This window comes from Mustela nigripes, chromosome 1, assembly GCF_022355385.1.
Source record: "Mustela nigripes isolate SB6536 chromosome 1, MUSNIG.SB6536, whole genome shotgun sequence".
In the NCBI taxonomy this organism is placed as follows: Eukaryota; Metazoa; Chordata; class Mammalia; order Carnivora; family Mustelidae; genus Mustela; species Mustela nigripes.
The window spans coordinates 20,632,079-20,645,284 of NC_081557.1; the positions used below are offsets into that span (position 1 = coordinate 20,632,079).

The 13,206-nt window shown below is 36.7% G+C and overlaps 1 protein-coding gene across 5 annotated transcripts in view; it reads right to left on the reverse strand.

Annotated features, from left to right (window-relative positions):
• Positions 1-403: 403 nt before the first annotated feature.
• HIPK3 (homeodomain interacting protein kinase 3) overlaps positions 404-13,206 on the reverse strand; it is a 90,415-nt gene continuing 77,612 nt past the window's right edge. For 2 of the 5 annotated variants that reach the window (XM_059406222.1, XM_059406232.1), the window contains exons 9-17: positions 9,702-9,823; positions 9,316-9,443; positions 9,064-9,225; positions 8,850-8,912; positions 8,261-8,557; positions 7,825-7,965; positions 4,706-4,941; positions 4,282-4,409; positions 404-3,441 (exon numbers count right to left, since the gene is read on the reverse strand). In XM_059406222.1, the coding sequence (XP_059262205.1) occupies positions 2,965-3,441; positions 4,282-4,409; positions 4,706-4,941; positions 7,825-7,965; positions 8,261-8,557; positions 8,850-8,912; positions 9,064-9,225; positions 9,316-9,443; positions 9,702-9,823 (1,754 nt within the window). In that variant the 3' untranslated portion in view covers positions 404-2,964. The remainder of the gene's footprint in view (positions 3,442-4,281; positions 4,410-4,705; positions 4,942-7,824; positions 7,966-8,260; positions 8,558-8,849; positions 8,913-9,063; positions 9,226-9,315; positions 9,444-9,701; positions 9,824-13,206) is intronic. The other 3 variants (XM_059406235.1, XM_059406248.1, XM_059406243.1) reach the window with 3 other exon arrangements.

Sequence of the window (13,206 nt, forward strand, 5' to 3'; positions counted from 1 at the left end):
ATTTAAACACCCTGAAGGAAAAGAAAAGTAAATATCAGGGTATTTGGTTTAAAAAAAATTGCAAATTAAAATATTATGCAAGTATGCAACTTGGAAGTCATGCAGTGTTTTATTTAAGAAAGCAGTAAAACCAAAGAAAACCGGTAAAATGGTTTTAAAGAGTTAAAGGTATAAATCCAAATTCTCTTGTTGGTATGTTGAATTTAGAAGTTAGCAGAATTTTGACATTTTTAATTTTTAAAACATTAAAAAGCCCATGATTAGAATCGGTTAAGAGCAGTGTACTCAACCAGGGTACGACTCTATCACACTTCACTATTACGAAAACATTTACTGTCCATTTAATGAGACCATCTGAGTCTTGGAAGTGAAATACAGAAAATATGACATTTCAGGGTAGTAAATACGGCCCTGGATGAAAGTAAAACTGCGCCAGTTTTGTACCTGTTGTACAAACAGAAATCGATCCTTTGCACTTGGTGTTTCTGAAACATCCGTGGCCAGCATTGATTCTGTTCCAAGAAGTGAGCAGATACCAGTGATCTGCCGGACCATATAAATAAAATTAATAAGCTGTGGAGGGCAGCAAGTTTACTTAAATAGTGACTCCATAAATTTGCCATCTGTAAATAATCTTTTAAATTAATCTTAGGCTACTCCTTTTTCTGTGTAATATATATGTATATATATATTTTTTTATTTATATAAAATGCATAGAATTGATTACTAAAAACACTGAAACCTGTGGGGAAAATTAAGTCCTTTATTTTCAGTGTGACTAAAAATGTACTGCTGGTTTTAATTTTATGATCTAATACTGTAATTTTTAAAATCAATGTCAGGCACATTTATTTCATTGATGATTATTAAATAAAACACTGCTTGTGTTAATGGAGTAAAGAAAAGTTTATCCACTATTAGCTTATTGTCAACGCTATATTAGACTGTACTAGTGGTATGCAATTCATTTATCAAAGAAATGCTGTAAATCCAAAACATTTGAGGAGTTTTACACTCAAATGCTTTGTACTGTTTATTCCAGTAAATGCTGTAAGATTATATTCCAGATTTTAAAGGAAAAAAAGTTAAGTCAAGCCTGCAAGATACAGCTTTCTCAAGTGTCTACAATGCCAGTATGAAAATAAAAAATTAAGTTACATTGATACATCCAAGTTTTTTATATGCAGTGATGAGCACAAACATTAATAGAGATAAAATACTGATGCAAATAACACACCCCAAAATAACATATGCAATTATTTTCCATCATTTACAATACAGTAGTTACAATGACACTCCAAACAGAAAAGCAAAGTAAAAAATCAAAACCCCAACTTCTATTTCATGTAATTAGACTTATACAGAAATTAGAAGGCTAAATAACAACTAGTTAATCACCTAATTTCACAGCTATCTGAAGTGGCAATCGTTATATAGCAGCTTATCTATGATACATTCAAGATAAATGATACAATTTATTACTTGCCCATAAGCTAAAACACAGCCTGTTTAATACCTTTCCTTAAATTCCACCTCTACACTACAATATACTTGAGGTCTATGCAAAAAAGTAGCTACCTTTTATATAGGAAATGGATGATTAAGTCTTTGGTGCTGTAAAAGCAACTTCATTTAAACATAACCACCACCACCAAAAAAGAAAAAAAAGAAAATAAGGGAAAAACCCAAGACACACTTCCTAGGAAAGAAAAAGCATGTAATTTCTGTCCCTGACGGAATGTATTAAATAAGCAAACACCACCAACAAGCAAAACAAGTACTACAATGTAAAAAATACTTAAAAAAAAAAAAATCTTCTCACATGCATAAATGAAAAATTGCACACAAAGAACTCACATCTTTTCAAGCTTCAATAGTAAATATTCTGCTACTATTTATTAAATACTGCATGGTTTGCCCAAGCTAAGATGAAACCACATCATGAATCAATGAGCATTTTGCATTTTCTTTCATTATCTACTCAAAGTCATGCCTACTGCACCTCTAAACATTTTATTAAATCCAATTATATAGCAAACACGCCCAAAATAAACTTAGATTGTATTGCAGTTTCACTTAACAGTATATAAAATGCTGTGTTGTGACAGATATCAACTATCCATTAGATACTGAATCAATTTTTCTTAAGCACTACTAACTGCTTGCTTTTCTTGAAGCTAGATCATTCTGAAAAATCAGACAGCAGAATTCAGCTATAGCAAACATGCTGCCCTCTTAGTAAGGAAAAAACAGCTAACAACCTGAAATCATACCACACAAAACCAAAAATGAACATTACTCTATCAAAAGAAAACTAAAGAGTAGATCTGAATTTTAAGTGCTGCAGTCCTCAACATTTATATATAGGTAATAACATTAACAACCTCAAATATTTAAGGCACTATGTGTGGGAACGGTTTACAATGCAGCTGAGATTATTAGAACAACATTTAAGAGCAAAGTCTAGGCAATGTTTTGCCCATGCAAAGACACATGCAAATGTAAAGAACAATAGCTCAATTTCTTAGGTAAGTGACCCAACATTTATACACTAAGACACAGATAATACAATTCACTTGTATGCTGTAATTCTGACATATGTGCATCTGTTGCTCTAAGTCTGTACACAGAATGGCTTCCCAAATGTGGATGTGTCTTGCACTAGTTAGAAGGCAATTTTATAAAAAATAGCAGGAGCAAAACTGGACTTCTGCTCCCATAAGTCACCTGTCTAGAGTTACTACATAAGAAGATACATGACCAAAGACAAGTTATACCAAATGTGCAAAACACATTAAAAGTGAGTTTTTTTTTAAAGCTCAAAGTTGTTTAAATTGCACCCAAGTCTACATGATTCAAAAATAATTTTCTTGTGCCATGGCTAATATTTATTAAATACCATGTTTTTATTTTTAATCAAATGTTTATATCATTGAGCTTCCTCAACATACTCTTTTTGAGTTTTCACATATATGGATACTGGCTGAGTTTTGTTGGACTCAATGGAAATCCAGTATATGCAGGTGATGCTGCAATGTAAGAATGTGGTGGGAAGATTGGTTTGTACGGAGTCTGATGAATGGTTGGGGATGGTAACAGACGGGGATTTATGCCCACCGGGACTTGGTGAACTATGCCACTGGGATGAGAGATATTGTAAGTTGGATGCTGTAACATAGGTCTTGAGGTACATGGAGAGGCTAAGAGGTGGGCCACTGGTGCAGCACTACTGAGGGCAGCTGATGATGGGTATGGAAGTAGAGTAGGCTGTCCTCCAAGGTGTGCATTTCCAGCCAGATGGGCATGCACAGCTGTGTGATTGGGACTTCCATGAGAAAGAGTGAATGGATTACTGGTCACACTATTAGGTATATAAGCTTGCTGTCTTCGATGTCCGAAGTTTCCATTCCACTCTTGATGCCCAGATCCAAAGTGCTGAACCTATCCAAAAACACAGACAAAAAAAAAAGACTGAATACATATTTTATAAGTTAAAAAGAAGGAAAAAAGGGAAATTATGATATACTCTGTGACTGACCAACCACAGCTCTTCTCTCAGATCTCCACTTCTACTTAACACAGAGTAAAATACCAGTTTTGTACATATTAATATTAAACATGTAATATTTATTACTATGTACTATAATAATATAACATTGCCACTACCAAAGCTACTGGTATCACCATCCCCCATCACTACCAATCACTACCATTTGTGGAGCACTTATTTTATGGAAAGCTTAACAACGTATGTAAGGTGACACTATTTAATTTCAAAACAACCCTACAACATAGCAATTATTCCCACTAACAGTGGTCCAGATTTGTTGAAGAGATCTGGCCAAGGTAATATGCATAGTACCCGGTAAAGCCAGGATCTGAACACAGGTCTGACTCCAACATCTATTCTCTTTTCTTTCCCAAAGTGAATCACAACTGCCGGGTACAACTCTGACCAGATGGAAAGGACTCAGTAAGGTGTGACTATTACCATGACTGACACAACAAATGCAGCCATCGATCCAGTAGTGTGCATTCTGAGTGGAGGACACTAAGACAAGAGACATACTAAAAAATTATTTGAGAGAATCTAAAAGCCTAATCTTTCTGAAGAATTCAGGTTCTATGGATAATCTGCATGAGACCGAATTCTCCTTAGTACGTGAGATGAAAAGGGATACATTTCTCAAGACTGCGTACAGTGTCAGAATCTTTTTTCCCCCAAAATGAAACACCACTAATTTTGAATCCCAAAGACTCTTGTGACTTCATGGAACATACCTGACTGAAATTCAAATGCTGCTGCTGGAATGCTGATGTCAGTTTCTGCTGACGATTACCCACCGTGGAAGGCTGGTTTAATCTCCCAGGAGCGGATCGGCCTTTTATTAATGGCTGGCATATAGAATCTGGCAACGAACAAAACAGTAGACAGTTGATGCTTTCCCCTTCTCATGTAAAGATCAGAAAGGTTTTTAGATATTTTATACAGTATTGATTTGACAAACTTTAAAATTACATAAAGAGAAAAAGCATCTCATGGTTCACAGCACCAAATAATATTAGGAAAGATTTCCTTTCTGTGACAGATTTGGCAGGTCAAGTTGGAAATTGAGAGGTGACATCTGGCAATGTTATTCTCTAAGGTTCCCAAATTAAGACTTTTTGAAGGGCTAATAAGGGAAATAGGGCAGACTCAGTTTACCCGTGTTGGCCATATGGTCATCGGCATTTAATCCATTCTCTAGTCCCATTGGTGGCACCACAACAGTACAAACAGCTGGTTTGGTCTCTGTGTTGGCCGAGGTCACGAGCTCCGTGTTCTGATGAGTGTCTTCCACAAAGCTACTCTCTGCAAAGGGACTGTCATGTCCCGAAGAGTCTGACGTTGGAGAGCCATCCACAGTATCACAACCACTTTCCTGTTCTTCATCTGACATGCTACAAGAGAGTATTTTTATGAGTAATGTTTTTCAACATTACATCTAAAGTTAAGTACTATCCAGGCTCTAGTAAATTAATGAGAATTTCATTCAGTTATTTCTTATCTAATTATAAATTCTTCCTTGTCCAATAACCTTTTCTTCATAGACTTTCTAGACTTTCACGTTACTTCTCTATTCAGACAGTTAACCCTAATCTTCTATTCTGTTTAGGTACAACATTTTGGGACTTTATTTTCTCTCCTTTCCCTTCCCACTTCATTCTTACTAGTGGTTTATAAAATTCCACTTTATAGGGTGCCTGGGTGGCTCAGTGGGTTAAGCCTCTGCCTTCAGCTTAGGTCATGATCTCAGGGTCCTGGGATCGAGGTCCGCATCGGGCTCTCTGCTCGGTGGGGAGCCTGCTTCCCCCTCTCTCTCTGCCTGCCTCTCTACCTACTTGTGATCTCTGTCAAATAAATAAATAAAATCTTAAAAAAAAAATTCCACATTATAAACTACAGAAAATCTTATCAAGACACTATAAAAGAGGGGCGCCTGGGTGGCTTGGTCATCGGGCATCTGTCTTTGGCTCAGGTCAAGATCCCAGGATACTGTGATCAAGCCCCATGTTGGGATCCCTTCTCAGCGGGAAGCCTGCTTCTCCCCCTGTCATTCCCCCTGCTTGTGTTGCCTCCCTCTCTCTGTCAAATGAATAAGTAAAATCTTAAAACAAAACAAAACAAAAAGAACAACCCTACAAAAGATCCACTATTCTGGATAATTAAACGAAATATAAAAACATAATCATGTGACCTACTGTCAATTTCATGTGACATGAAATTAAACTCCAATGTTAGGATTCATTATCTTTAGTGGTAATTGCGGTTCTTTTAACTAAACCATGATCTTAAAGGTCTTCCCCATCTCTCTAAAGGCCTAGCCAGAGGCCCCTATTCCCTTCTTTTCCTGTCTCCCTCAGGCCATGAAAATCTCTCCCCTCTTGGAGAGAGCAGTGATGCTCTCTCTTTTTTTTTTTAATTAACATATACTGTATTATTTATTTCAGGGGTACAGGTCCATGATTCATCAGTCTTACATAATTCTCAATGTTTACCACAGCTCATACCCTCCCCAATGTCCATCACCCAGTCACCCCAACCCTCCCACTCCCTTCCACTCCAAGAATCCTCAGTTTGTTTCCTGAGATTAAGAGTCTCTTATGGTTTGTCTCCCTCTCTGGTTTAATCTTGTTTCATTTTTGGTACGCCTGGGTGGCTCAGTTGTTTGGACGACTGCCTTCAGCTCAGGTCATGATCCCGGAGTCCTAGGATCGAGTCCCGCATTGGGCTCCCAGCTCCACAGGGAGTCTGCTTCTCCCTCTGACCTTCTCCTCGCTCGTGCTTTCTCTCACTCTCTCTCAAATAAATAAATAAAATCTTTTTTTTTTTTTAAATCTTGTTTCACTTTTTCCCTCTCTTCCCCTATGATCCACTGTCTTGTTTTTCAAATTCCTCATACCAGTGAGATCACATGATAATTGTTTTTCTCTGACTGACTTAGTGATGGTCTATTTTAATCATTCATTTCACACTTAACAATTTGAAGAATCTCTTTTTATATATGTACTTTTAAAAAATATTTTTTAAAAGATTATTTATTTATTTATTTGACAGACAGAGATCACAAGTAGGCAGAGAGGCAGGCAGAGAGAGAGGAGGAAACAGGCTCCCTGCTGAGCAGAGAGCCCAATGTAGGGCACAATCCCAGGACCCTGAGATCATGACCTGAGCCAAAGGCAGAGGCTTAACCCACTGAACCACCCAGGCGCCCCTATATATATACTTTTAGTTATATTTATTTGTACATTTATATAATATATTTTATATAGATATAAATATTTAAAGAAATGTATATATATGTCAACTGCCAAACCATTTTATAAGCAGTTCACAAAAAGATGTGTTAAAACGTCTTTACATCTTCCAAAATATTCAATACTGTATTTCCCAACTAAGAAAAAAAGAGAAAACAAATGTATAAAATTAAGACTTAAGAATTTTTCAAATTTTGTTTCCACTAAAAAAAGAATTTCTAACAGTTGAAATCAAATGTATTTTACTGAGATCTTTATGGTTTATCTCTTCATGTGCTGGGATAGCACGCTGATGAGGAAAAGCTCACTACTTTAGTGGCAATGCAAGTCCCTAGCCAAAAAAAGAGTAGGAAACGAAAGTAAAACCATGCAGATCAATCACTAATGAGAGAAAAAAATCATATTGGATATCTTACTGACAGTGGGTTATTACTTCATTATGCACAAATTCCTTTTATTTTCCCAAAATATTTATTTTGCTGTATATTCTTATTCCAAATTGAAGTAATAATTGTAGTCCATGAAGAACTTGAGGACATGGCTTTTTCTACCCTTTCAAAAACAAATGATTCTTTAAAACTCATTTATTAGAAGCTCAATTTTTCATTTAGATGTGGTCTACAACAATAAAAGAAAAGCATTACTTAAAACCCAAGTTTCTAGGGGTGCCTGGGTGACTCAGTCAGTTACACATCTGCCTTGGGCTCAGGTCAAGATCCCAGGGTCCTGGAATCAAGTTCTGCATCAGGCTCTCTGCTCGGTAGGGAGCTTGCTTCTACCACTTCCTCTGTCTGCCACTCTCCCTGCTGTGCTGTCTCTCTATAATATGTATCAAATAAACAAACAAAAAAACCACAACCAAACAAAAAACTCAAGTTTCTAAAAAGCGATCTCGTTAAAAAATTATATTCATGAGAGAAGGCACTGTGGTAAACTGACAGGCACTTATTTGCATAAAGAACAAAAGAAATTACAGGATTTTCAGCAGACCCAGTATTCACGGTATGCCACCACAGATTCCCTTACCTGTTCGGTCTCTTGCAAGGGGATGGGCTGGACTGCCCTGAGGAGCTGGTGCTCAAAGTACTGTCAGGACTACTTAATGAACACATCCGATCGATATTCAAAGTGCTCTGGCAAGCTTCACAATCCAGACTATCTTTACATCTAGCAAAAGAGGGATGGGAAAACCATAGGTCAAAAATGAGAAGCAGCCCAAATTTCCATTATTTAATTAAGGATATGAAGCAGTTCAGCATGCCCTATGTGGACAAAAACCTACAGTTTACTAATAGAGGAGAAATACTATAATAATCATGTTAATTACTATTCAGGATGTCTACTCCAAAGGACATTGACAGACCAGAGGTAAGTCCCAGAAAGGTGTTTTTCAGCACACCAGAGGGCGCCATCACTACGTAAGGATGTGGCACCAACACTACGAACTGCTTTGGGCACTTACTCTCTGAGTGAGTGTCTCTGGGCTGGCTCTTCCTCATCAGTGTCACTGCTAATAGTGATCACACTCACTGCTGGGCTTGGGGAGTCAGCAATGATGATGGTTTGCCGCTGTTTGTCGGAAACTGATGAATCAGAGTCCTGCCGGACAGATGTTTCACAACAGTCTCTTGCCTCTGCTTCTGAGTTACGATTGTCCTGTGTTTCTATACAACGTACTTCTTCGACATCCTTCCCATTTACGATCTTTGGAGAAATAAATGTTGAATGTGGGACAATCGTATTCTGCAACGAATTACTCCTGCAAACAAAGGAATAATGTGTCATTCCTATAATCAAAATATACACATGACATTTTTCTAAGACATTTTGTTAAAATGAACAATGTGAAGCTTCATGTGTTCAAGATCATGTATAAAACATACTAACATAGAGATCATTTTATAAATATATTATCTCTAGAACTATCACTGTAGATTGCAGTTACATACATTAAAATGGTCATTTCTTGGTCAATGAGGTATCTGAGTGTCTAAAATTGTCTAAAATAATACGTAGATAATAAATCAAAAGGGCAATAAAGACAATCTTACCAACTGAAAGCATTTATTTCCTCTCTTCCTGGCTCCCATTCCATTAGTTTTACCAAAATACCTCTGAGAAATTGAGAAGGGAGCTGGCTTAGTGTTTGTAACAAAGCTATCAAAGAGGTCATTTTGAATAAAACAGAGTGACCCTTTAGTGTACATGCAAAATTTAAAGACTAATTTTCAAAATACAGAGGAAAGTTAAACTACGAACACTGACCTGTTGTGGCACAGCTTGTTTTTCTTCGCAGTGGCAGGCTGAGGCCACACAACATGCGCGATGCCCACACTAATTGGCTGCGGGGCCGATAGAGTTATCTGATTGGTTAGAAGAGGTTGTGGCATCACTGAGCTATAATGATTACTGTGTGAAATCATTTTCCTAGGGAGAAAGTTTAGAAAAACTGAATCCCTTCTAGAGCAAGATGTATTTTGCAAACTTCACAAACAAGTATTTTCGTTTTTAACTTACCCCCAGTCTCCGAGCCTTTGGGAACCAGCCACCCCCTCAGAGGTTAACGCAGTAGTCGCAGGAGCCATGGGTGTGACCTGCTGCCAGGCAGGTACGAGCATCTGCTGCGTTCGGCCAGACCAGGTCTGCTAAACCAGAAGCAAAGAAAAGCCTGTGAGTTACAAGTAATTCATCAATACTCCATCTTAAAATCAAAAATACATTACAGTAACAATCATTAATAATTATGTAAAAGTCAAAGCCAATAACTACAGAAGACAGAATTCCCATCCAGATCACTTTCACTATTTCTCAGCAGCACAGGCTGGTATATTACAAGTAGATCAGTGCCTTACTTGAGAATAAGAATGACAGTACATGTGCAAAAATAATAAATTATTACCAACCTGAGAGAGAACTCCGGGTCGGATCTGTAGTGGCTGTACAGCTGGGGCCTGAGTTACAAGGGGAACTGTGTTATCTACTCTTAGTGAATAACTAGTAGGTTTACCGTGTGTTGCAGGAATACCTATGACAAAGGAAAAAAAAAACACAGTTCTTAAATCAAAAACTATTTCTCTGAGTTCATTTACAAAACTCTTTTAAATTCAAAGAATTTCTAAAATTCTGATTAGGATTTTAAAACCATCTCTGACATAAAATGTTCATAGCATTAACAAAGCAATCTATTAGGAAAGCGAGGTTCCTTCTACCTACCTAATGGTACATCATTCCAAAAATTGATATAAAGCTTCTCCTTCTACTGCTTTAAAATGCACACCACCAAATCCAATCATTTATTTTTCTTGAAACCTCCCATTCCTTTTAAAGTTTGCTATTCTAGCTTTATTTCCTTTTTAAATAGTTTTGCCACTGTGATAAAGGACATGGAAAGGTGAGTCCAGCCCAACATACTGATCTAGCAGGTAATGTACATATCTTCTCATACAAACTCAGCTATGCTTAGAATTCTCTTCTTTAAGAACTCTAACAGGATCTTACACTTTTGGCATCAAAGGAGGTTAAATGCATCTTAACTTCACATTTCAATGACTATGATGGTTTACCTGAGTCAAGAAAATTCAGGGGTGACACACTCATTTCAATCTCCAAAGATAAAGCAAAAATAATCTTTCATGCCTAATATGATAATACAGCTGAGTTTTGACCAATGCGGCTTACTGTACTAGTATTCCTAAGAGAAAGCTACTGAACTCCAAGACAAATATGTTCCACTTTGCTCACCCACTAGGAAAATTAGAAAGCAGGACTGCCAGTCATGTTAATCCTGTTAATACTTCTATGTCATATATTGCAAAAGTACCTTGCAAATACTGTTTCATATTAAACTTTGAGACAGTGAAATAGTATCACCTCAAATGACTCAAGATTTTAGGGACGACACTCTCCAAGCTCAGAAAGCTCAGTTATGAGAATAAATTCACTATTTACAGTTCCAGTCTCCTGAGCAATGACTTTCAACATGGGCTGCCAGATTATTTCAGTATCAGTAGTTTTTGCATAAATGTGATCTTACATGTTTCTGATCAGTCGTAAGAGAAAAATACTACAACTGTTTTATTTTACTACTGAAAAATAACCCTATAATTTTATTGCACAAATACATTATAAGTGTTAATCCTAAAGAGAATGTGAATTTGGTTGTGTTTATTTTTCTTCACAGAGGCTTTTCTCCTACCACCAGGGTGTTCTACCCACTATTCTCCACCTAAAAAGCTAGAATTAAGTTTAAACTGACCTCACTCTTCCAAAAAGCATGTCTTGATCAGCAAATTCTCCAAGAAATAAAATATAAGCGTACCCAGGCAGTGTAGATATATGGCGGCAATAGATAATCTCATCAGAGAAAAAAGCAGAATTCATTTGGACAAGGATAAAAGGACAGAGCGAATTCTCAAATCCCAACAAAAATCAAGCTGCCCTTAAATTATCCTCATAATTGATGCCTTATAATGAGAAGAATTCTCCTATTATCTTCTCTCCTCATGAGGTCTAACTTATTTTTATTAACTTCAATGTGGTTAAGATCCCAATTTTCTATATATTTATTAGGTTAGCTGAAACTTCATCTTTGTTTGATTAGATCTGCTTTAATACCTGCACAGTAGGCACAAAAGCTTAAAGACTGTTCTAGTACAAAAGGAGAATTTTGTTGAAATGTATTTGATTCTAAAACAGCAGCTTTCAACCAGAGGGGATGAATAACTAGCTCTTCAGACTGCCAAAATAATGTTAAATACTTGTTTAATGTACACTCAAATTTGTTAAATAAGAGCTTGCCTAAATCTTTCTTAACCTTAAAAAGGTACCAATATAGCTATATCTACATGTTATATGTATAGCAGGGGGAATATATGAAAGGCATGATGAACCTATACACTGTACCCTCCAAGTAAAAAATGGAAAGTGGGACAGACACAAAATTTACTTAAAATACAAACTATAATGGTTCCATAACTGCTCCCCAACAGCTGCCCAATAACTATTTAAAATGTTTTTTCAGGAGCACCTGGGTGGCTCAGTCATTAAGCATCTGCTTTCAGCTCAGGTCATGATCCTAGGATCATGATCCCAGGATCCTGAGATCCAGCCCTGCATCAGCAGAGAGCCTGCTTCTCCCTCTCCCTCTGTTTGCTGCTCTACCTACTTGTGCTCTCTACCTCTCTGCCAAATAAATAAATAAAATCCTTAAAAATAAAAAAATAAAGTAAGATGTTTCTTCAAAATGGACTGGGAGCATATTATGAGTGAAAGCAGTAAGAAGACCAATATTGGGATTTTCTACAGGGATCCTAAAGCAGATTAGAGGGAAAGCTAGACAATATACTAAGACAAGAAATGATGAGCCAACATATTTACAAAACCCTCATGTCCTGCTACAATGTACCTATTACACAAGCTAACAAGCATTTTCCTTTGTCTTAACTGCTAATTACAGTTCGCAAATATTGTTCTTGACATTTAAAAAGTTAATGAGTCTGCTGGTATCTCCTTTTCCTTGCTACCGTCATTATGAATCGATCATATAGCTGTTGGCATATGTATAATGTATAGAAAAGTTACTAATCTTTTATCAACTATAAGGCACATTCAAAGAGAAAAGATTTCTCTGATGTCTCACTGAATGTTTGAAGAATGATGTTTGACTATGTTTAGAAATGTGTCTCATAAGCCTTTTAAATTTTTGCTACAAACAGAAGGTAGGCTCTGAAAAAAAGAACTGCTATTCTGAATCTTGATGAGCTAATCCACACTGCAAGTGAGTGACCCTCAAGTTGACTCAAATTGACTGTTTGGTAAACAGGGGGAAATTATTAGAAAAGAATCTGGGGTGCCTGGGTGGCTTCATTGGTTAAGTATCCAAATCTTGGTCTCAGCTCAGCTCTTGATCTCAAGATAAGTTCAAGCTCCACTGGGCTCCACACTGAGCACAGAGCCTACTTCAACAAAAAAGAACTTAAGAATCTATTTATTAGTACAGAGTAAAAACTCATCTAAGTGAAAATGCATCTGTCAAGACCCCACTTACATGATAACTGATTAAAAAACAAAGAAGCATACATCAGTCTTGCATGCTCAAGTATTTAGAAGTAAAATGTCTATCACTATCAAACAATATATCTATGGTTAGACAGGTAGACAGAGCAGATATGGCAAAATGTTAACATTTGTTGAATCTAGGGAAGAAGGCATTATGTTACTCTTTTTGAACTTTTTTATAGGTTTGAAATTTTTATAATTAACAACTAACAAAAAACAAAGAAATAAACACAACAGCATTTTTAAGAGTGCTGACATCATGATGATGTGGGTATTTTTATTACTCCCAGCCATGGGTTACTATCACAGGTACTTACAGACCACCCTGGCCCACAATTTCATCTTAAAAAT